Consider the following 23,768-nt stretch of genomic DNA (forward strand, 5'->3'; position numbering starts at 1 on the left):
AGAGAGAAATCGTGACATTTGCCGTCACAAATAGCAAATAAAGAAAATGGGCGAGTTATTTTTTCAACTAGGATCTATTTACAGGTTTGTTTAAATTACTTCTAAGATTACTTCTAAATTGTCAGAATATATTCTATATGCTACATAATATAATTGTTTCACTGTAGAATCACTATATAATGGCTACTAAAGTATACCGCTGTTGTAATTTGTACAAATATATTAAATTACGATAAAGTTATAAGTTATTCAATTCTATACATAAAAAAGAGCGATATCTAAAATTTTCGGCATTTTTATTTGGTTCTGTCGTTGTGCAAACATCCCTGTGAGCGAAGCTTCTATAATTGAGAAATCAGTGCATCGCTTTCTCGCAGGTGTTCAGCATGACAGTCGCCGAATAAAATTAATATCCTTATAATATAAGTAAATTAAATTAAAATATTTACATTTACATAAAGGTGTAACAATATATATGTCAGCTTAAAACTTGAATAAAACTAAAATTGTTTAGTGTATCACGATTTTGTTCCTTCTATTTTTCATTTACTTTTGTTGCATGATAATTATGTGGTGGTAAAATTTAATATTATCAAACATCGATCGGAAAATTCCTTGATCAAATTACGCGACTCTTTTCCTCTTAACATGTAAAAACATAGTATAAAAATGAATTACTGTAATACATATTTACAAAATTTAATATAAATTAGTAATTAGTCCATTATTTTTCCTCAACAAAACAAATTCTCAAATACAAAATTAAACTTCATATAACTTGTTATCGTGAAAAATATCTGTTGATATGTATCAGAACAAATTTTATTAATTTTTGAAGGGGAAAAATTACTGAACCGTATAATTCAAAGAAAAAGTCATCAAAAAGATACGTTATCTACGTATAAAGATGAAAAAAAAAATTCATCGTTTAGTCCGTGAGTCAGTCTATAGTCTATAGTCAATACTGAGGGTTCGGCGAGTTTCTTTGGAAGTTACTCTGCGCGCTTTGACTTTGTTGAAGAGGTCCGGCTGGACTTGGCCTTCCTTGCTCACGATACTGCGGGGGTCCGTTGGGCAAACCCGGAGGTCCGGGCACTTTACCATAATTTCCCCGCGAGGAACTCTGATAACTTCCGTACGCAGAATCATCGCTACGTCTCGATACGTGGCCGTACATGCTCTCGGGCCGCCTGGAGTTCGATCCATCCGAATTACTCGATAGCGGTCCGTTCTGATGTTGCTGCTGCTGCTGTTGTTGCTGCTGCTGCTGCTGCGACGGTGGTTGCGGCGGCGGGTGATTCTGCATCGAGGATTGACCGCTCTGACCGGATTGCTGCGAATTTTGACTGCCAGGTGGTGGTGCAGGGGCTCGACTGTAGATGGTAGATCCGGTGGACACTCCATAGATACCGTTTTCCCGAGTGCTCAGACCCGTGGAGATCCCTCGGATACCGTAGATGCTCTGTGTGCACTGCTGCAGCTGATTCTGCATATTTTGATTGGTGCTGTTGTGATTCTGCGTCTGGCTCGGCGGACTGTTAGGTCCGGGCTGAGTCTCACGATTGCCATTCGGACAGCCGTTTTGGCCGAGTCTGATGGGATATAAACTCTGTGCCGGCACCAGCGGACCTGGTTTTGGGATCATCAAACCATCCCGTGGTCCCGACGTCGACTTTGCGTAAACGCTCTGCGAACGATTCAGATTTGCGCGCGTCAACGGTGGTGATTTGCAGTAGAGCGATTTGGTACCACCATAAATCGACTCAACGCGGTCTAGTGCGGACGGAGGTGCGCTGTAGATCGACGTGGACGCGCCGGCTACTGGACGATACGTCGCATATGCACCGGGAAACTTCGGTCCGTTTGGCTTATCTAGATCGTCGTACGTATCCTCGTCGGACCTCATCGACGAGTTATCGCCGTCGTCCATATCGCGCGAGTCCTTTGCACGTCTAGGACTCAGAACGTATTCGTGTAGCAGAGCTGCAACGGCACCTCCAGACAGCGGGCCCACCCAATACACCCAATGGTTATCCCAGCGATTCATCACGAAGGCCGGACCCAGCGCGCGCGCTGGATTCAGGAAAGGACTCTGGAAATTTTATAAAATATATTAATAAAATTTACAATTACATTGTAAATACTTAAATATATTTAAGTTTTGTAGAAAATTTTTTTAGGAAATAATAGAAGAAAAAGAAAATGAGCAAAGATATTTAGGAATTTCGCACAGGAGGCAGTAAACTTGTTTAATTTTCCAGAGAGATCAACACGAGACGCGTGTAGAATGTTGGTTTCAACATTTTTCGTTTTGGGGTGCATTGTACACTCGTTCCGGAGCAGGTGGGTCCAGGATCGAGTTCTTTCTTTCACCTCCCTGCTCGCCGTTCTTTACGAGTCCACCCTTCTCCCTCGTGCAACGGCAGGTGCTCTTTAAAGATACGGACGTCGGCCCGATTGGAAAGAACTCGACAAACGCTTTTGGACGGAGAGGGCTTGCAAGAGATGACATGCACGACAGAAGAAGAAAGCAAAGGACGCTGCTCTTTCATTAATTACGCGCACGTTTATAGAAAAAAGAATGTCTTTTCCTTACGAGGCATTTAATTTTTTTTTAATTTTATTATTAAATATAAGAAAAATATAGAGTTTTGTTAGGAGCCAATAGTTGTCTAACTAAAAATTTTCGAATCATATAAAATTAACTTACGAAGACGAGAGTAGACGCTGTGTAAGCCGCGGCCAAAACTGCGGAAGCTCTCGAAGAGATCATAGGTGGCAATGATCTAGCTGAGTCCACGGAAAAATGGGCTAGCACGATAAACACCGACAGTGCTATTTCGATCAAGAGTCGCTCGATTGGACCTGCCAATCGATTATGAGACGACAGGGTCTGCGAATTCATAGGTGTCGTCACTCTGAAATCAAAAACAAAATTTGGTAAGTATTAATATAAATATCATTAACATATTTTGTTTAAATCTTAAAAAAAAAAAATCGTAATAAAATGCGAATAAAGATTATTTCTGTGGAAAAAGATTATTAACGATTGCTCGCCAAAAAATGATCACATATGGCCCTCTATATAGCGGTAGCGTCAGTATGTAAGAGTTATATCGTGGTTGCGATATAATATATGATGATTTTCCTATTGAAGCCTGCAGCGAGACACACACCCCGCATAAAAACCCCCTGCGGTAAGTTGGTCCCAGCGGTGTAATGTTTATATTAGCTAGTGCATCCTCGAGCCCTTAAACGTGACCCCGATGTTTCCTCTCGTGACGTTTCCCTTGCATAAAATTCTCGTTGATTTTCTCAGTTCATATAATCATATGGGTCGCGGAGATGTGACCTCCGATTGTATCCCACGAGTGGCAAACTTTATTTCACAAATACATTTTCTCCGCGTTCACTTCGAATCATCATTTTCTTTTTTATTCATGTATAAATTTTTGTGACAAATGTTCGCAATTTGTAAAGCTAAAATTTTTTTTTTCTCTCTTTTTTTTTTTTTAACGCATTGCATGTTAGAGATGCCACTAAATAGATAAACTCGACTGACAACATCTACTCACAAAATACACCTGTACGATTCTCGCCCTTCGCAACTTTGCCCCGTGGGCTGTTTGATCGCACGATCGCGATTAATCTCACCGCTAAATACTAGGCTCGAGTTGCAATTCGCCGCCCCTCGCATTCTTCCTCCTCATCCGACACGAGACACCCCGTCTCAACGCCGTGGTCGCAATGCAAATGACAATGTTCACTCCCCTTTTCGCCGTTTTCTCTCTTCCTCTCCGCGGAGCGTGTCACAAGAGAGCGAATTGATGAAATCAGAAATGCAGATCATGACCGCACAATTGGGATCAACTGTAGCAGCGGACGGGAGTCCCCATTCGGCTAAGGGAGAAATAAACGGTATTTTTTATATTTACTCGCGTGCCCTCGCGTGATAAGCGGATTTTTCCTTCTTTTGCGAAAAAAAATACCCATCCGACAATATGCGTTTCCCACGTGGATAAGTTAGCTACGATTCACGTACAAATGCACGAGAACGATAACGTACCTATTTTTCTGTGTGATTTTGCTAAATATAATTTCTGTCTAAAGACTCCGTAAATCTTAAAATACCTAAAACGTATTTATTTTCAAATTAAATAAGATTAAAATTTAATTTACTAAAGAAATATTTTTATTATATATATATTCTTTTTTTATTATCAATCTTTAACACTTTTTTCGTCCCTTTGAGAATTATCGCACTGATAATACAGGATGATATTTAGATGTTCCGTGTGAGCAGATTATTTCGCGCATAATGCGCTTATTGTGGCCTGCTCTCGCGAGAAACGGCGATATGAAAGGCGAATCGAATGCATGCGAGGAGTAGCTTCATGGGAGAAATTCGACGAGGTTTCGGCCCGGAGGCGGGCGCGTTCTCAGGACTCGCCGTGCGTGATGAAAAGCGCGTGGTCATCCAGCCGAGACATGATGGAGGAAGGTTTAATCTTGCGTGCACTTGACTCGAGAGCCGCAGCCAGTGCTCTCGGTGCAACCTGTGCACCGTTCTCGCGATTCACACGAGGGGTAAGAGAGACGCCTCGACGCAAACCCCCAGGGTATGTACGTCGGTGCGCCCGTTTTAAATAAATTTCAATTCAAGGGGGGAGGATAAAACGGGGACGGGATATGTATCACCCTGAACCTACCCTCCGTTACGATTAACGAGCTATTGATACCCCCTTCCGCGTACTGGACCACGCGATCCCCTTTTCGAACCTTGTCGAGACGTGATCAACCACCCTCTGTCCCTGTCCGCCTTCCAACCGAATTCTGGACACTCCAAACCGCTTCAGGATCCCCTCGCACGAAGAACATTCGCACATGTGACGAGCGCGATAAACGACGAAAATTCGTAGGGCTCGGAGATGATGCGCTCGCCTCGATACCATTATAAAGTCTTGGGAAAGCTCAGATGTCGAGATTAACGTGGTCAAACCATGAAATTAGAACGCAATATGAACCGTAAAGTACTTACTGGGGAGTACAAAGAAAGGATAACAATGCATTTCCTTTTGTTACGCGACTAAAATCGAAAGACTATATACTTAGTCTGTATAATTCACAAATAAATTTTAATTTAACAAATAAAAGAAAAGTCTCGATTAAAAAAATTTTTGTTTTTCTTTTTAAATAAAATATCGACAACCATATCTTACTCCGACTTGAAAAATTAAAAAAAAAATTTACTCTGGTAGCTAACGCAACGCGACCTTCAAACTAGAATACTTGAACGTGTGATTACTAGGATACGTCTTCCTTCTCGGGATAAGTACACTTTACGAAGATGAGAGAACGTAGAGAACGTGGTGTAGCTTCAGTGGGAACCAGACCCGTATCGGATAACCGTGGGAGCAATGCATAAACGTCAAAATGCTGAAATTATTACACGATGTGGTTATTATTGTAAACCCTCCGGGCAACGCTGTGCGCCGGGTTCATCATCATCACCCGCAGTCTTCTGCGTGTCCCATCATTACAATAGCTCGCCGCGGCTTTCCTCGCACACGTCCGCCTACTTTTACGTTCTCCTTTCTCACTTTCAAGAAACTGACGTGTCGCCGCCGGGACCGGCACGATGATTTCGGGTTTCATCTTTCGCGTTCGATGCGGCTTTTTTTTTTGCGCGAGGTGCGGGCACACACCGCGTCGCAACAAAGCACAGGAATCCCTATGAAAGGGAGCGCGGCGTATCGGAGAAACAGGTCGTGCTTCACAATTCCGCCATCCCGTATTGTTTATACCTGAAAGGTAGAAACAGGAAGCCGTGCTTACGCGGATTAAAATACCACCAGGCTCGCCTACGCACAACGCATCCCGTCTCTATTCATTTTGCCTCCTCCGCGAGCGAATTGTGACGATTCGTAATTCACCTCGTCTGCCATTGAAGCGTGCAAACCGACGCATTATTATCCCCACGACAGTTCGCAATTCCTTCTTGGTTCCGGGACGGCCACAAAGAGAAACATTTCACGAGAGGTAAAAGCAAACTAATGATAGTAATACGCTTACTTCTTCGTTTTCTTTTTTCATTATCCGAATGATCCATTTAAAATCTTAATGTCGTAATAATGCCGCAATTGAATCGTTAAATGTAGGTCTAATTGCCGTGAGGAAACATTTTTAATGCGCGAAAGAAAGGAAGTTGCATGGATTAACCGAAACCTCAGACAAAGCAACGTGGTCGCTGCTAGGTAGTGCACTGCGGAAATGGCAGGGTCAAGAGATAATTGTCGGTATCCCTCCTCGAGACGGCCGTAAGGGAACGGACTGCAGTGCAGTTATTTGCCGAGGCCTCTTAAACAACAATCCAAATGACGGCGCTTCGGAATAAGTCTCTTGGTAAATTCGATCGCTAGTTCCTTTGAGTAAGGCACGTTAAAAAAAAAAAGGGGGGGGGAGGGCATTGCTCGGACGTGCTCATTAAACCGTGCAATATTCGTTCGAAAATATCATTAGATATAACAAAGAAAAATAAAATAAAACCCTTACGTTCTTGTCGTTAAAAAATTTCACATCCCTCGCATCTGATAAATGTTACCGTAAACGAATGCGATCTAGAAATCTTCGGAAGGATCTAAGCCCCGTATGTACATACACGATGCAAGAATTCTATTGACCTCTTAGATATGCGAAGAGCCACGCAGCTGCCTTAGAAAGCGAGAACGAATCACACATCCTTTTCCATATAGATCCCGTATAAATCGTCCGACCGCGCCTTCGTACGAGGATACACGTGCCGGCCACATGTTGCACAAAAGGAATCCTCTGTGGTCCTTTTTGGACGCTGTGCAGCGTAAGTCGCCGTCACAAAGGAGCTTTAGGGCCCTATAAATGATTCTCCTTCGTCGGGGGGCACAGTCGAGGGGTCTGACGACGCGGCAGATGTTCTACGTCTCCGGGCCTCCGAAGACGTCTATCCACCATCCATGCCGGACATGCTTAAGGATATATAATACCGGTAGGATTAAGAAAAAAAAAAAGAAAGAAAGAAAAATAAAGAAAGAAAAAGGACGGAAATTCGTGATCAGCCGGCGCAATGTTCGACGGCTTCCTTTGCCGCGTGTTTCGCGATGTCGCGCGGGATATTAATTTCGGCACGAGCCGTAGATCGAACCGACAAAATGCGTAGCTTTTTTTTCCTTTTTTAATAATTCTATGCGACGCAAGGCATTTATAATTAAATTTAAAAAATTATTTATTGGTTGTAGAATAATCTATTCTTTTTTTTTTTAATTAGATATTTTAAATCGTTATGTTAATTTTTTCGTAAGCACTTTTGATACCCCTAATTAAACGAGATATTGATATAAGCCTTTTCGTAAAATTAAGTGTACTCAAGTCACACAAGTTACTTTAATAATTAAAAAAAATCGTGAAAATTAGTGTGCCACTTAGAACTCTCGTCGACATCTGATACCTTAAAATAATGCATAAGATTTTGGCTGTGTCACAAAGCTAATTCCGACATACAAAATGCGACGAACACGCGTGCATCCAATCTATCGCTTCGCAGGGAAGAAATGGAAAGGAGGTTGTTGAAAACGAACACGTGGTTGCGACCATCTGTTGGCATCTTACTACTCCACTCAACTTAACCCAAACCGGCCTCGCTTAATAGTGGAAGTTCTTTCTTTCTTTCTATTTACGGGATTCACTGATGTTGGCGGATCTTACAATAGAGTTTACGTTTTTATTTTTTTTCTTTGTCTGGGAGCTTCATATCTTTTGACACATCTGTACACATTTGAAGAAATTTAAAACGATCGTACTCAACAATATAATATTTGAAGTTATAATACATATATAAAAAAAAAATTAATATTTAATAAAAAGAAGTTTATGTTAAAATTAAGAAACTTTCAACCGATTGAAACAGCAGCACTAATTTTTACCAGTGCTGTTCTCACGCTGGATTTATTTCCCCAAGCACAGTAAAAACCCTCGCTTTTTTGTTTAGTCTGGAAATAGTAACGCAAACTCAAAAGTATAAAACGTTTCCTCACACTCGCCTTCTTGCGTAAAGAAACAAATTCTCCCCCGTGGCTTTGAAAAAAATATCTCTTCTTAGAACTATGAAAGTAGTTTGCTTTATTTCACTAATAAAGACGTTGAAAAAAAAATTCATAAAGATATATCAAAAGAAATTTATTAAAAAATAATTAATAGTCGTTCGCTTATTATCTGAGAAAGTTATGAATATTTTACTTAATGTTTTCAAGTTAAATGTTAATTGCAACCGTGTAATGAACTAAGAATCGACCATAGCTAATTCTTATTATCTTAAAGGGCGGATAATATTCACAAGCGATATAATAATCGTTTATACCATCAAAAATATAACGTGCGAATAAACGGAAGAGAAAGTCCGACCAGCCTTCCAAAGCTGCTGCAAAGGAATGCTTGAGCATGCTTTTATGCTGCTTCTCGATAAAAACCATTTTAGGCAGCATTCCTACATCCCGAAAAAGACCTACCTGACCCACCTGGCTTTCACGTATTTTCGGTTCAAAATATCGATTTCTCTTACATTCGTCACGTAACAAAATCACGCGTTACCATCATAATTTATTTATAAAATAAAAATCAATTAAGCTCGATCAAAAAAATATTACTTTAACTTGTTTAAATTAAAATTACATATAAAAGATAAAATACCGACAGAAAAGAAAATAAAATTTCTTTTTCTTTAATTATTTCTTGCAAGAATCGATTTTGCGGATATGAAGGCTTTTTGAGAAACGCGGATTAAGAATTCAATATCTATGATCCTTCAAGGAGACGCGAATATTGCGTGTCGTAGCTAAATCTTGCTATACATATAAATCACGCCTTCCTGATTGCAGAATATCTTCAGGTAAAGATGAACCCATATGATCTTTATGCAAATATCTATCGATTTACGCTAGAATCATAGTACATGCGGAAATTCCTGTCTCTTATCTTGCAGACATTGTGAATCGGTTTTACATTAATTTAAAAAAAAGAAAAGTACGAATAAAATTGCAATAATATGTTGTATAATAATAACTATCAGCAGCATCAATATAGATGCTAGTAATAGTATCGCGAACCAGCCGTGTCTCTGTTTTAATTATAAAGCAAAATTTGCACCTGCCGAATAAAAACTAAAGAAGGAAGGAATAAGGGTGCACGCCCTTGCAAATCCTTGGAGGACTTGTTTAATCTCAGACAGATAGTAAATGGTTCGACGACCACTCAGAAGTATACCACTACCCGCGTACGAACACGAAAGCTGTGCGGCGTAGCTGTTTTCATTCCTGAACATCCGGTTCGCCACGCGCACTGCGGGTGTCTTTGCCTGACGTCACAACACACCTGCCACCTCACAGCTGTTTCCTCGATTCGTGGTAATGGTAAAGAACCCTTTTGACAAATAGGCCTAGCTCCAACTACCCTGCGAAGCTTTCTTCGATTTTTCTTTTTTTTTTTTAATATAAATATTCGAACGAATTAAACGAAAACCTTCAGTTCTCCAATTTTGTACTATTCCTAACGATTAATAAAGAGATCTTGAGATATAATTTTACAATGCAACGTATCTTTAATAAATTTTCCTCAAACTTTTCCTAACAGTGCTCGATTTTAATTCCAATAACTTGTACTAATTGTTTTATTGTTAAAATTTTACAAAGTTGAGATTTTACACATTAAAACGCGAGGCCCAATTTGCTTTTATCTTTCTGCACGATTGCACATTTATCGCTATGCTATGAGACTCATATTCGCGTCGATCTCCGAATATTCGGGCAGAAATTATTCGAGCGGATTCGCTTTGCATAGATTACAGAGCCGTAAGCCGAACTTTATTGGCGGCTCCGTAGTTTCTCGACGCGGCTCCAAGGAACTAGGTCTTACCTTCGACAGATTGGAAACCTATCGATTGAGAATATCGAAGGAGCACCTCTCTGAAAAGACCCTCGTTTATATCGTGCGTCGCGCGCGCTTACCTGGCGCACGTGTCTCGACATTTCAATAGACTAATCCCCGACGCATCCAATTTCGCGAGCGGAAATAAAGGAACGCTTTCCTTCAGGACGTATGAATGTAACCCCGGAGTAAACGAGAAAGAAATTTAAATATTTTATACCAGCAATATTACTTTGATCTCCACCACGGAAGCGAAAATACGAGTTCCAGATAAGTATCGTCTAACTGCATAAACGAAGGATCCTGGGACTTAGCGGGCGAATAAAATAATTTTACGAATAAAATATTTCGCTCTTAAGTAGAAATTACTTTTTTCCCCGTCATTTTTGCGGGGGGAAAAAAAAAATTACTCCCCTGCGTCGTTGCGGTAATGGAAGAATCCTGTAAGTGCGCGTAATGAAGAGACGACAGTAAATTCTTCACGGATAGTTGAATTCGCGGCTCCCGTTTTCACCATTTTTTTCCCCTCCTTTTTCTACCACCCCGTATTTTTTTTCTCCTTTTTTTTCCGACCCGGATAGTCTCACTTTGGGGTTTATCGGATGGTTTTTATATTTATTACCTCGCGCGCACGGCATCGAGAATGATTCCAGACGAGGACCGAGTACGATAGGGGCGCCAAAATCCACCCCTCGCTGTGGTACCCTATAATTTCTTCTCCCCGCCGGATCCCTTTTTCAGCTTTCTACCCCCCTCCCGGAAATCGCCTCCACGCATGTTTTACACCCGCCGCCGTCAGCTAGCGAAATCGCAACAGATGCAAGTGCATTCTCCGTACTTCGGCTGTCTCTTTCTCTTCCTCTCGATCTCACGCCCTGGCTTTTTTTTTTTTTCCTGTACCAAGCTCGTCGGTATTCCCCCGAGACATCTCGGGTAAGGGCGCCGTTGGTCCCGTCCGGTTAACTAGAGTATTGTTCGATTATTATTTCGGTACATATCGCGCACTTGTTACCTCTTTGTGCGGTCATATGGTGGTCGTAGGGTGACCGGATGAGTGTCACGCAAGATAGAAGACACGACGAGATAGAAACGCGCAGCATCACTTTATATAGATTAATATCAGAAACAGAAAAATATATTATTTAATATACATATATACCAAAATTGAGAATTTTAATTGCGTAAGTATTTTTTACACTAGCAGCATAAAAAATAGTGAAATGTAAATATCACGTAAAAGATAAATAACGGATTTTTTTAAAGAACAAAAATACGAAAAAAAGATAATAAATCTTACAGGCTATCCGCGTCTGCGAGGAGCAACTCGTTAATATTAATAATGCCTGCAGCTGATGCATGCTACGAGCCAATAAATTCGATATGCATCAATTCAGTAGAAAGAAGATAAAACAGATCGCGATAAATACAAATACATTATTTATTTTAAGCTGTGTGTTTTTTATCAACACTGATTTATTGCCAGTGATATCCAAATTTCAAAATAACGAGTTAAAAATAAATATATCAAGTTTTATGTAATAATAAAAACAGCCAACGCAATATTTCGATCTGAATCCGGCTTGATCTGAATTTCGACTGCAACTTTAAAGCCGGCTTTAAAGTTGTCGAAGTAAAAAAAAAAGTCAGATACTTTTGCGGTCGAAGTACCCCAAAAGCAGGCAGGCGCCGAGAAGCACGAACACGTGACACGGAGATAAAGCCAAATTTGGCCAAGTACATCACCTCGGCGGCGAAGAAAGGAGCCGAGGAGCGAGGTGAGGAGAAGAACGGACAATGATCTCCGCAGCGGCGGGAACATCTGCCTCGGCAGTGGCGGCGGCGCCGTTCTTCGAACGCTCCGCGGCCGTGCGTGTCCTCCTTCACGGATCTGCTCGATTTGCCTGATCCCGATGCCGTGAAACTTGTCCCACCTTGGTGTGTTCATGCATAGGTATTCATTATCCTCGTCCTCTCCGCGGCCGGCGGTGCCGCCTCGCGCGTTCCTTTTTCCGCGCGATCTTTTTTGGTCCACGGGGAAACATCTGCGGCAGCTGCGAGGCGGTGGACCGCCGCCGGGACTCCGCTCCTCGTACGAGGCAGGTGCTCACCTTCCGAGGTTCTCCCTCGCCTGCCAATTACGCGTGCCTCTTTCTGCCTCTCCTACTCCTCTCATTGCCTCTTCGTCGTCCACCCTTATGACCCGCCGACGCTCTCTTTCCGTACTTCGTCCTCCTACCACCTCGGTTTTTCTCTCACCTTCTCTCGTTACCGTCCTCCTGCACGTTCCCGCTTTTTTTCCTCTCCTCTCTTCTCCGCCCTTTCCTCGCCTATCTCATGGTCTCGATCTCCTTCATTCTGCTGCCCTCGTGCCGGCTTCTTACATTCCTCCGAGCGCTTTAGCACACTCTACTTTGCTCTCTCAATTATTCAACTTCGGAAGTTATTAAATAACGTATCGTCCCTTCTTCTCCGATGAAGTTATATTTTCGACAACATCTGATAACTGCTCATTACGGATGAACGATATCTCCTCCTTCCGCGCGTTTTCTCAACGCTTTCTCTCTCCATCTTTGGATCTTAATTTCCCTTATTATCCACATCTCTCGGTAAGACTTGTTGCATTCCTGCGGCGATTTAAAGCGCCTTCATCTTCTCCAGTTAATTATTCAGAAGAAAGAGAGAGAGAGACGATATCTCTTGGCTCTTCTCAAGTAATACTTTATTTCAGCTGTATATTACAGTGATATCACACGCTTTCTCATTCTTTAAGCGTCTCTCGGAAGAATTAAACGAGCGTCAAATGTAGCGCAATTATTTCAGGCATCCCCTGTGCCGCCCACCCTTCTTCTCTATCGTTGCTTTCATCCTCTCATTTTGATCTCGCTTCGTTTCATCTCCCTGCGCTCTTTCGGCTTTCTCAGCTGCCGCTTCGAGAGAACGGTCTACTCCTCCGAATGATGATGATGCTTCCTTGGTCCAGCTCACGGCTCTATACTCAGACACGCGCTCACGCATGCCGCCTTTACCCTTATTTCTTTTTTTTTTCTCTCTTTTTTTTCCTTCGCGCTCTTCAGGATAGAAGCCCACGAGCAAAATGGAAGCACGTGCACCAAACTTGCATATATCAAAGGGAACTATCGTTTCGCGTCTTCGTGCTTCACAACATTTCTGCAAATTAGGACATTCATGTAACTCGGAACAAAGTCACGAATAGATCGTATTTTTATCACGCATCGTCTTCACAATGTGCCGGCGCGTCAAGCCTTGTAGAAGAGAGTTCCAAGAGACGTAATATCATATCAAGCCTGATGACGAACATTGTTTACATCATGCGATATAAAACCTTTCACGTTGGAGGAACTTATCTAACGCCGCGGCAGCATTCTTTACAGCCTGCAAAAATCGGGATTTTTCTTTCTTGCACCTTTACGATTGCGCATTTGCGGCTCGCAGGCTTTTAAGTGGCGACGTTTCTTTATCGCAATCTAATTTACGTATCTTTCGCGCGTAATATGTAGACAAAACTCGTAGCGTTATCTCCGGGGGTATATCTTTTTTTAAAAAATTAAAGTTACTAAAAATAAAAGAAGACATTTACGAGACGCTGAAAATGATTGCCGAAAAAGAGGAAGGACATTTGCTCTACTCGCCCCGTCACGCACGGCTGACGTGAAACAGAAATCACGATGGATATTATTTAGGCTTCTTCTGAAACTCGCTCAGGCCACCGGCCGGCTTGTAAGAAAACTCGGCCCAGCTTTGGATGGGCCACATGCCTTCCTGGTTCTCCTATCTAGCAGCTGTCCTCACAGAGCAGTGTATCTCATTCCGATCTTAACACCGCCAAGAACCCTCGCTACTTTACACGTCGGATAACAACACCGACTCTCTGTTCGCTATCGCCGTTAAATTAAAAAAATCCTGTGCCATTTATCTTAATAAAATGCAACGACATAAACATACAAAATTGCCGATTGTCTTTGAGAAATAATATTAAAATCCAAATAATTAAATCTAGAACGACTTCTATAAGTTCTTAAAAGAAATCAAATTACTCATACCACCACGTTGCAATTTTTGGAATTATTTAAAAATCAAAAAAATTAAAGCTCCTACACGCTGCATAATTAATATCTTCTCCACGCCTGTGGCAGTTAATTATTTTACTAATTCTCTTAATTGTAAGAGCGGAGGAGCGATTGTCTTTCAGAGAATCTTTAAGTCTTCCAAAGCTTGCTCGACGTTTACAGCCACGGCTGGACTTATCGCGGCAGACTAAACATTTTTTTAAAGAAATATGTCGATTCTCGAGGATAAAAACTTACCCATAAAGCATCGCCGCTCCAGCAATACCACCGCCGCATTGTGCCGCGACGTACAGGACCGCACGAAGTGGGGAAATCCGTCTGCACAAAGCAAACGATACCGAGACCGCTGGATTCACGTGTCCACCTGCGTGCAAAAGGTTTTCTATATATAAAAAGAAGAATCAAACGAGACATACAGGGAAGATTGCGCGATTCTATTCTCGAACTTACGCCCCGCTGTTCGAAGGGCTTCTTTCCCAGTGACTTTCATCTTCGTTTATTTCTTTTATTTTTTTCTTTTCTCCCCAATTAAAAACTCGGCAACGTTAATAAATCTAAAGGGAAATAATTGCCGGGGTGACAACCGAGTTATAAAACTGACGAGCTCAATTACGAGAGATGGCTCGAATCGGCCGGACAGGAATGCACTTCGTTCGCTCGCGAGGCAAATAAAGAGAGTGCCCGTTCGAACAGCGCGTTTCGACCGGGAACTATTGTTTTATTTCTTTTTCTTTTTTTTTATTCTATATTTTAGAATATTGAATTGTACGTAGTTCAATTTAATTGACTTGAAATGATCGCGGCGAGCAGCGGCAAAAATAAATCGAGCTACTTATCTGTCCGGCTCGTTTGTAGAATGACACCGAATCGGGAGCAAGCGCGATCAAGTTTCCGGCGTATGTGTATGCGAGAACTAAGAGTTTATTACACGCATCGTGTGTCGCGTATTGTGCATGCCGGTCGACGTACTCCGAGAGTGCCCACACACGTTCCAACAGACATGCACAACGCGGTAATGCTGCGCCGCGTCGCGTCGCCGTAATCGGTTAACGAGCTAATCGAGAGAAATCGCGAGGGCCGTCCCTCGTAAACGACTCAAGAAGGAACAGAACTATTGACGCAACGAACAGTTCGCGATCCTTTAATTCCGTAATTAGTCGCTGAACGCTTTGTAAGAGACGCGCGCGTTGCGTTGTGTGCGAGGAGAGCAACGTGCGTTCAAATCAACTTAAATAATTCCTTCTTAAATTAATCTGCAAATAAAAGCAGGCTGAAAATGAATCGCAAGAGAATCGATGATTTAAATAAAAAATTTCTATCGAACAGCGCAATATATTTTTTTGTTAAATTAAATTGTTTTTTTTTTTTTTTTTAACGTGGCAGCAAATGTATTAAGATATTTCTTCCTAATTTTGATATCGTTGGGGGTAAATTTGTTCGCGGAACTTTAACAGTAATTTATAGTAATATCCTTACCGCTTATGTGGCTGAAGATGAGGGAGATCGCGGCGATGGCGAAACCAGAAGCTACAGCGGTGGCTAACGCGGAGAGGCCGCTTCCGGATACGGAGGATGCTGTGGCCGCACCGGCCACCACCAGGCTGAAGAGGAAAGTTGCCAAACATTCGACAGCCACTGCCCGCCACAGCTCCAAACTGCGGGCCTCGATGGACATCGGCGGCTTTCTGTCGATCACATCGGCATTGTTCTCCCGTAGAGCCGTTAGCCTCGACAGAATCGTGACGATGTGCGCGTCTACTTCACGCGCCAAAGTTTCGTTCGCCATGTCCGTAATCTTTTGTTTCACGATTACCAAATGTATGACGAAAAAAAAAAAAACAGTAATAAATAAAATGGCGCGACAAGAGTCGATCCTCAGAACATGTTCTCCGACCGATACGATCTCCCACGTGCACTTTTTTAACCAAAAATCACTGCGAATGAGTTCGGCACCACTTTTTACCACTCTTGAATCTCCAGGCAGAGATTTCGGTACTGTTGTCCTTCGTCCGTGTCGTAATGGGCCGTGATCGGTTCTTGACGTTTTACCGAGTAGAACAAACTTCGAAGTCGTGAGCGCGGCCAGCAGAGCCTCGTAGGAGAGTGCACTGATGTTGCCGCACCGGCAACACGCTCACGAGTGACAGGCCAATCTAGTGAAGAACAAGTGAGCCCTGCGAAGTCCGAGTGGTGCGCTCGTTCACCGCCACCGCACCGCCCTCTCTCTTCTCGACCGTTACTCCCTACATGTTGGTGCATCTGTATAGCTGCATTCAGCCAGTTCAGCCAGTCAGAGCGTTCAGGCTCTTCCATCACCATCACTACTTTCACTGACACTGACGCGGTACAAGCATTCCTAACTCCAATTCTATTGTCTTTTTTTTTTATTTTCTTCTTCAAGCTTGGAGCGTGGCGTACACTGACTTCAGGGTTTGTTTTTATTTTCTTCTCTTTTCTTTTTTTTTTTATATTTAATGCGTTAATTTTTTTACAACTAAACTGAATAATTATTTTGGAATTATGAGTTAATTAATTCATAATTCAACGGTAATTAATACAAATCGTAAGATTGTAATTATTATCAGGTTTCTCACGATGACGATTAAGCGCGAGCGCTAATTTTTATCTTCCTCGCCGTGCGACGTATTCAGTCTCCATGAAATGATAAATGGCGAGCAAAAGGAAACGGACGGGATGCTGTAATGAAAGCTATTAGAAAGAGGGTATTACCTTTAATTAAGACACTTAACTCTCAAATGGTTCACTATCTCGACGACACTATTTTTTTTTTTAATTTTATATCTTGAAACCTAATGTATCAATTTTAAATAATTTTTTATAAATTCAATACATTTAACAAAATTTAAAAATTAAAAAAAAGAATGTTTATTTAACGTTAAGCTCAGTATTTTATTTGAAAGTTAACCTCAAACGCGCGCAACATCACGCATTTACGTGCATATCGATTGATATCAATGTCGGGGTCACGTCTTCGAACGATTGAAGCAAGCCAAATAAATGAACAATCGTGCACATTGGTGGGCAGTGGCGAGTCTTATTCCCACGAGTTCAGAGAGCATCCGTAATGTGCACGTTCCCACAAAAAAGGGATATACGCGCGACGAGGCATGAACGAATATAATGGTGTACATTTAAATCCGATTTCGCAGATGAACGTTGGATCGTCGGATGTAGGTGGTCACCTTAAAGATCACATTACGTGCGAACGCCGATTCCCATGGCATTGATTTTTCGTTGATATACAACCGTGAAGGCCGACGACGATTCGCCCAGCTGCCGAAAGAAGTAAGACTTAATGGTATGCTAAAAACTAAGGTTTGATTATTCCAACTTTCTGGTAAATTTGTTTATCAAGTAATCATATAATATGTCTATCTTCATCTTTCTTTTTAAGTTGATAAAGACAAGAACATGTTTACCTGAGAAGCAAACTTGCCAGGAAGTTGAAACAAACGGCCCTAAGTACAATAAGCTAATAAATTGGTTTATATTTTAGATGTTAATATATGACATAGATGTGCAAACTCCCGTGGCGACTGCATCAATGTGACGACAATAATTAAAGAGGGTACCTGAGTGAGGTGGTTTGATAAGAAAGCCAATTTATCGATTTTAAGCGCAACGTCTTCAACCGCAAGTTACTTTCGAAGCTGTAAGAGGTTTCTTTTAAGAACGTTGGTTTTAAAAACCCGTCAGAGTTTTAGTAAAGTAATTTTAGTTTAACGTTATTATCTTATTTCACAGCTCTGGCATTTAGAAAATTTGATCTCGTTCAATAAAGAGGAGACTATTTCGTCCAGCTCGACTGTTCTAAGACGGGATAAGCCGCGGTAATTAAAGCTATTTAACTCATCCCCGGCACTGTGCTGACGTAGGAACGAAGAACCTGGAGTGGTAATAAATTCACCAATTACTATAAATTGAGGAACTTATACGCGAGGGAGAACAAGCGAAAGGGTATTCGCTTTATATCGTCACTAGCTTTTAAATACTTTCTTTGCATAGACGTGTCTTTAAATATCAATCAATAGTTTTTAAGAAAAAGAATTAGTAAATTTTAAATCTGATAGAAATTTCATTATACTAATTTTTTATAAATAGGAACAATTAACTGATTGGAGATTTATTAGGCCGCTTCTTATTTTCTTTTTTATAAAATATTCAATATAAATTAGGACTTGCAAACTCAATGCACTTGATGCATCCTTACAATCGTTTCTGAATTATTCATGATTCTAATAATTATTATTATTAACTTATTACATGTGTCTAATGGTCATTGAAAAATTCGTGTAGCACTTGGTGAAGTATTCTTTCAAATGACCACTTTTTGCAGAATTTAATGCTTAATTCTTTGTGAAAATAAATTCCATTATGTAACTTTATTTCCTATTTATAAAAGAACCAATCTAAATTTTTTGCGCTTCTGACGGTGCTTTATGTTATAATTAATAATATTCAACCTTTTACAATTTTTTTTCCATACTTTTTTACATTTCGCTTACAGTACAAGTCACTATACTGCAAACGATTAATATTTAATTTAGCTGATAAAATCGTGAGTCATATGGATGCAATCGTGACGTGTATGATTCATAGAAGCAGAAGCTCTCGTTCTATATTTTGGAATAAAATTAATAGTTTTATAGAATTAAAAAAAGAGAAAGAGTCTTGTTTGAGAAAATAATTTTTCCTAAATATACATTGTAAAGATAAGGGAAAAGAAATGGGAAAATAAAAATTTATGATTGCAGATTGACTGGCACCGTTCTTGAGATTCGAGCACCCGCCTATTTGACCGTAAAATGTCAGAGGTTTTATTTGATTGCTGCTTCTCGAAGGTAAGAAATGATCCGTATCTTGTCGTGAACACCTCTAAGAAATTGTTCGGTTCGAAATCTACGTTAAATTGATGTGTAAAGTATGTAGGAGAAATTACGTTTAGCCGATTTCGGCAAAAGCGTTATCGTTCATCGTCGTCGAATAAATAGACTGTCGGTAAAAAGGATTTTAACTGAATGCTTTATATGTCGCTAGATGGCTTTAGTGCAGAACAATCTTTGCTACCTTTGTCATATTACATTTCAATTAAATTAATTAGTTCGCATAAGACGTTTGATCTAACAACAGTCTTTTATTTCTCTGATCTAAATTTATACAAACGGTCCGTAAACAACAATCGTAAATGCTTTTAAATAGATTAAGTTTAGACAGCAGCGTTAACTTTTTTTAATTTTTGTTGACAGAACTGGAAGAACATTGGAGTGGACAAAAGTGACAAAGGAGGATGAGAAACTCTTCGATCGGTCTCGATTTTGATTTTATTTCTTTTTCTGACATGTAATGCGCAGTACGTCCTTGTAGCTTTGACAATCGCAATCGGTGCGTACAATCGCAATTACGACAGCTCTTTCCTTTTTTTTTTTTTTTTTTTTTTATCTCTTTCACTTTTTTTTTAATTTTATTTTTCTTTTTAATTCTCTTTCGCATCTTACAATACGTACACGTGCATTGTAGTGCACTTTAGATGAGTCGCATTCACGGGCAGACTCGCATCTGCTGCACTTTATTTACAACGCCAGTCATTTAATGCGAGCGGCGTATTTTCAAAACCCACCAGGCTGCTGCAACATTAACAGCAACGGGTGTTGAAAATTAGCGTCTCGCTCAATAGTTGATACAATTATTGAGAGAAAAGTTGGCGCGCGAGCCGCCCGAATCGCGAATTACGCTTCATTATATTGTAAACAAATAAATAATTTATCTTCTCGCACGAATGTACTCTGGGCTCGCGCCCAAGTCATCACTCGACTTGCGTGAGCTCAGCCTTACGCCTTATGATTAGTATTATTTAACATTTAAGAGTCGTTATGGAAGATTTGAAGTGCACTACCAATCTCTCGCGCGCCTCCCTGCTTGATTAATCTTGGATTTGCTGGTCAACGAATGTAAAATTAAATATCTTAATCTTGAAAATTATTAGTATTGAAAAACATTTTGTTATTAATCAATAATATAATCAGTAATACAGAACTATATTTTTCAGCTTACTCTGGTTTTACTTAACGAAAGAATTTTATCGTGATCTTCTGGAGAAGACTGGAAGAAATGTCACGAAATTCAATTCCTTGGTTCGGATTAGAAATCGCTATATTTACAATGATGCGATATCATGGAAGACGACTGATATCACTTGTGGAAAGTCCAAAATGTTATCGACGCCCGCAGGTCGTAAGATAAAAGCGGGAGTGTTGCTATACTGTTTATGGGGAAGCACTATTTTTAAGCTATAAGGTTCGTTTAATCCTTTTTTTTTGCTTATGATTGCTATTAATAATATTATGTGATAGTAAACTCTAGTCGATCTCAAATTTTATTATTGGCACAACGTTGAATTTCGGAAAAAATGCGATTTTCCTATGTTCCTCGCATTGTATATGATCTTAAAATAGTATAAAATATTTTATTTACGGCTATGTATACTGGATTTGATATCTTTTCTTAATGATGCACTCATTATAACGCGTGAGAGTAATGACTAGAAGTTGGTTTCTTTTTTGACTAAGTTATATTTCTTTCTAAGTTTCTTGAAAGATTTTATAACCGTCTCCCATATAATGCGTTATGTAGTACGTGTAGAGTTTTTCCCTCACGAGGTCCAAAGTCGGGTGACTGACTAATAGTTCGCAGTCCGAAATTTAATGACGCTTATAAATTAAATTTGTGATTTATAAAGGCTTGTAGAAGTTCAAAGTCAAAGAGTAATCCTTCAGAAGGAAAACGTACGTAGTCACGATTGTTTTAAAATCTTTAGTTGATTAATTTTTCTTTTCCCATTATATGTATACTTATTTTGAATTTAAATTATATGCTTTCATGTATATATACAATGTATGTATATATTTTCTAATTAAAAAATTTATTTTTTATATTAATCAAGAGGGAGACAGACGCAAAGCGGGGTTTCGTTTCAAACCAGAGTTCGGAAAATAATATTTTCCGCTGGTGCACGCCCTACATGGATTTTGACGTTGAGCAGCCGCTATTTAGCCATGCGTACCAACACGGTCGTACAATCTCGCGGAAGAGAATCGCGTGGACGCGTGTAATGTTAAAAAAACAGCACGGATACGGGCCACAGGATCGGTATGCAGCGCGTGCACTAGCACGCGCATTCCCTCATATACACCTGCGTCCATCTGTACATTCCATATAATGTCCAGCGGACAAGGTCAGAAGAAACCCCCATCGCCGCAGTTACAATTCCAGAATGATAGATGCATTTTTACGCGTCGTCAAAGAAACGCCTGTCTGTGTAAGAAATGTGTAAGTATTTCGAATCACATGTACGTTTGTGTGTATTAGTGTGTCTTCTTTGTCTTGTCCATTAGCACCAAACTTAAGCTAATTAAGTGTATGTGTGATGTTTTTACAGACTGTCCTGAATTTTTATTTACGAGGGACTTCCTTATGTATATTGCACAATTTCTTTGGCGCGCAAAAGACAGGATAATGAGGATAAAGTACTTTCGAGATATTCGAAAAAATGGACAGACTTTCTTGGAATATTTCAGCGAGTAATACACGAATATAACGCGCCTGTCACACGTCCAGCCGATCAGTGCGCATTATATTACACTTATTCGTAAGTCACGTGTACTCAATCATGAAAGTCCATATTCGAAAAAAAGACTAGATATTAAAAGAAATAAAATTAGATGAGTGTCGATTAAAGTGACAAATCACAAAACGTAATTTCTAAAATAATTATCTATAACAATGCATTAAGACAGAAGTCGGTATTTAAAGAGTTTTTTGCTTAAAAAATATTTAGTTTTAGAATTTCAGCAAATATTAGAAATTTTCTTATTATAAAATGTGTTAAAAATTATAAACAAATTATCTGCTTTTTTTCCCGAAGGACTTTCTTCGAAAATGGACTTTTACGATTAAATACATGTACAGATATATTTTTCTATCTATCTATCTATCTATTGTTTCGCTAGCGACACTAATAATCGTGTCGATCTAATTATCCGAGTGCAATAGCATGCGTGTCCGCACCTTCTGCGTATTTTCACAGGTATACTTCGTGCACTCGGAGTATACCTGTATATTTTTGATGTAACTGAGAGAACGTTATTAAAGAGAAAAGAATTAAATAAAATTTAACAATATTTGTTGTTTGATATATATTAATTGCAAAAAAAAAAAAACTAGAAAGAAGTATTTTTATATTATAAAACGATTTTAAAGTCAATTTCTTTTTGTTACATTTTAATTTTAAATTATTTTTTGTCAATATCCGTGTTCGTGCTAATTAGTTAATCCATTTAATTAGTGCGATATTATTATAAAAATAACGAACGAATATTCCGTAGGTGGAAGTTTTGCGTCGCTCGCGGACGTCGTAGCCGTCTTTTGGACACGCAGCATCGGCGGGACTGAGCATCATTAAAAATCAGCAAAAACAACAGATCGGTACTGTGTACGGTCGCACTTGTTGAGCAAACGATCGCCGTACGCTTGGGAAGATATACATTTGGCACTGGATTTTGTCTCTCTCTCGCTCTCTTTCTTTTTCTTTTTACTTTATCGAAGAAACTCTCTTCGTTCATAATATGACGCGGTGTGCACGAAACTCTCGATTACTTTAATTTAATTTAATACATAAATTTAAAAGATTTTTAGAAGTTAAATGCCTGCAATCGAATATGTATTGTTATCTCTAAAAATTTACTTTGATATCGCTTGTCACTTTCGTTCTAACTCTAGATTCTTCATTAAAATTTATTCACCGGGACCTAACTTTCTTGGATTAATATTTAATTATAGGATTTTCATTACTTCTAACTTTGATCGCGCGAAGATCCGTCTTGCCCTTTTGTTTTGATTGCATTCTTTGATACTGTTTCATTGCACTTGTTAAAATGTTATAAACAAATGTAAGTGTGTACGAATGTAAAAAAACAACGGATACTATTTTAAAAGACTAAAATTTTAAAAGAGTTTTGCAAATTCTGTAATAATTTTTTAACTTGGCCTCGTAACCAAACTTGAGTAATCGAGAGTTCTTTGCGACTTGCTAAAACGTGACGAAAAAAAATGTTTTTCTATATACAAGGATTCGCAATAGCGAGAGAACGTCGTTGTCGACGTTGATCACTCACAGCTGGTCGGGAAAAAAATATACGCAGCCGTGTCCCTTATTTTTACATCACCCGAACGATTATTCGTTCGATTATCAGGAACATATCTTCTTCGCAAAACCCGAAGACATTTAATTCCCATTTCGGCCCTTTCTGTAACTTTCTCTCATATTCAAAGAAACTTCTATGCCATTTTCTACATTTTTTTCTCGAAAATAACGATCGATATTTATATATATATTGTATATGTAGAAAGAAAAGAAGGGGACGTCGACAGGACTGAAGGAGCCGAAACAACCTCTCCCTTCAGGATCACGAGGAGGGCCTCGCCCGATGATGATATGGTTGTCCCTCAAGGAAGTTGCCGACGCGGCCGGCTCGGTCTTAGCTGTTCATAATTGTGGACCTCCTGGAGTACCCACGCCTCGTCACCGTTTCACCTTGCGCCTCGCACTCCCGCTTCACCCGATCAATTATATCCGCCACTAACTTCTCCTCTTTTTCACGCTGCTGTTCCCAATCCGGACCTTTGCTAATCTACAACAGTATGGCACCAGCA

The 23,768-nt window shown here is 40.0% G+C and overlaps 2 protein-coding genes and 1 long non-coding RNA gene across 3 annotated transcripts in view; 1 reads left to right on the forward strand and 2 right to left on the reverse strand.

Moving 5' to 3' along the window:
- Positions 1-7: 7 nt before the first annotated feature.
- Positions 8-16,302, reverse strand: Bib (big brain). The gene is made up of 4 exons (XM_070666446.1): positions 15,516-16,302; positions 14,277-14,403; positions 2,711-2,918; positions 8-2,092 (listed from the first exon to the last, which is right to left on the reverse strand). Exons 1-4 carry the CDS (start codon positions 15,823-15,825, stop codon positions 959-961), a joined length of 1,779 nt encoding a protein of 592 aa, XP_070522547.1. The 5' UTR covers positions 15,826-16,302; the 3' UTR covers positions 8-958.
- Positions 16,303-16,345: 43 nt separating this feature from the next.
- Positions 16,346-21,127, forward strand: LOC139108315 (uncharacterized). The gene is made up of 9 exons (XR_011546642.1): positions 16,346-16,469; positions 16,625-16,762; positions 17,210-17,358; positions 17,557-17,712; positions 17,805-17,954; positions 18,815-18,901; positions 19,307-19,442; positions 20,107-20,354; positions 21,001-21,127. It is a non-coding gene; the product is annotated as an uncharacterized lncRNA (long non-coding RNA).
- Positions 19,364-23,768, reverse strand: part of Ttk (zinc finger and BTB domain-containing protein ttk) — a 57,010-nt gene continuing 52,605 nt past the window's right edge. Inside the window, exon 6 of the mRNA XM_070666451.1 lies at positions 19,364-23,746. Coding sequence (XP_070522552.1) covers positions 23,594-23,746 — 153 coding nt within the window. The 3' untranslated portion in view covers positions 19,364-23,593. The remainder of the gene's footprint in view (positions 23,747-23,768) is intronic.

Source organism: Cardiocondyla obscurior, linkage group LG15 (assembly GCF_019399895.1).
Source record: "Cardiocondyla obscurior isolate alpha-2009 linkage group LG15, Cobs3.1, whole genome shotgun sequence".
NCBI classification, from domain to species: Eukaryota; Metazoa; Arthropoda; class Insecta; order Hymenoptera; family Formicidae; genus Cardiocondyla; species Cardiocondyla obscurior.

What these genes read in the sequence shown, in the direction of transcription:
- Bib (XM_070666446.1), bottom strand. Translation starts at nt 15,825, where the DNA reads ATGGCGAACGAAACTTTGGCGCGTGAAGTAGACGCGCACATCGTCACG. An exon ending in CATCTTCAGCCACATAAGCG is followed by an intron (nt 14,404 to 15,515) that starts GTAAGGATATTA and finishes TTTTGCACGCAG; the next exon opens with GTGGACACGTGAATCCAGCG. An exon ending in GGAGCGGCGATGCTTTATGG is followed by an intron (nt 2,919 to 14,276) that starts GTAAGTTTTTAT and finishes TTTTGATTTCAG; the next exon opens with AGTGACGACACCTATGAATT.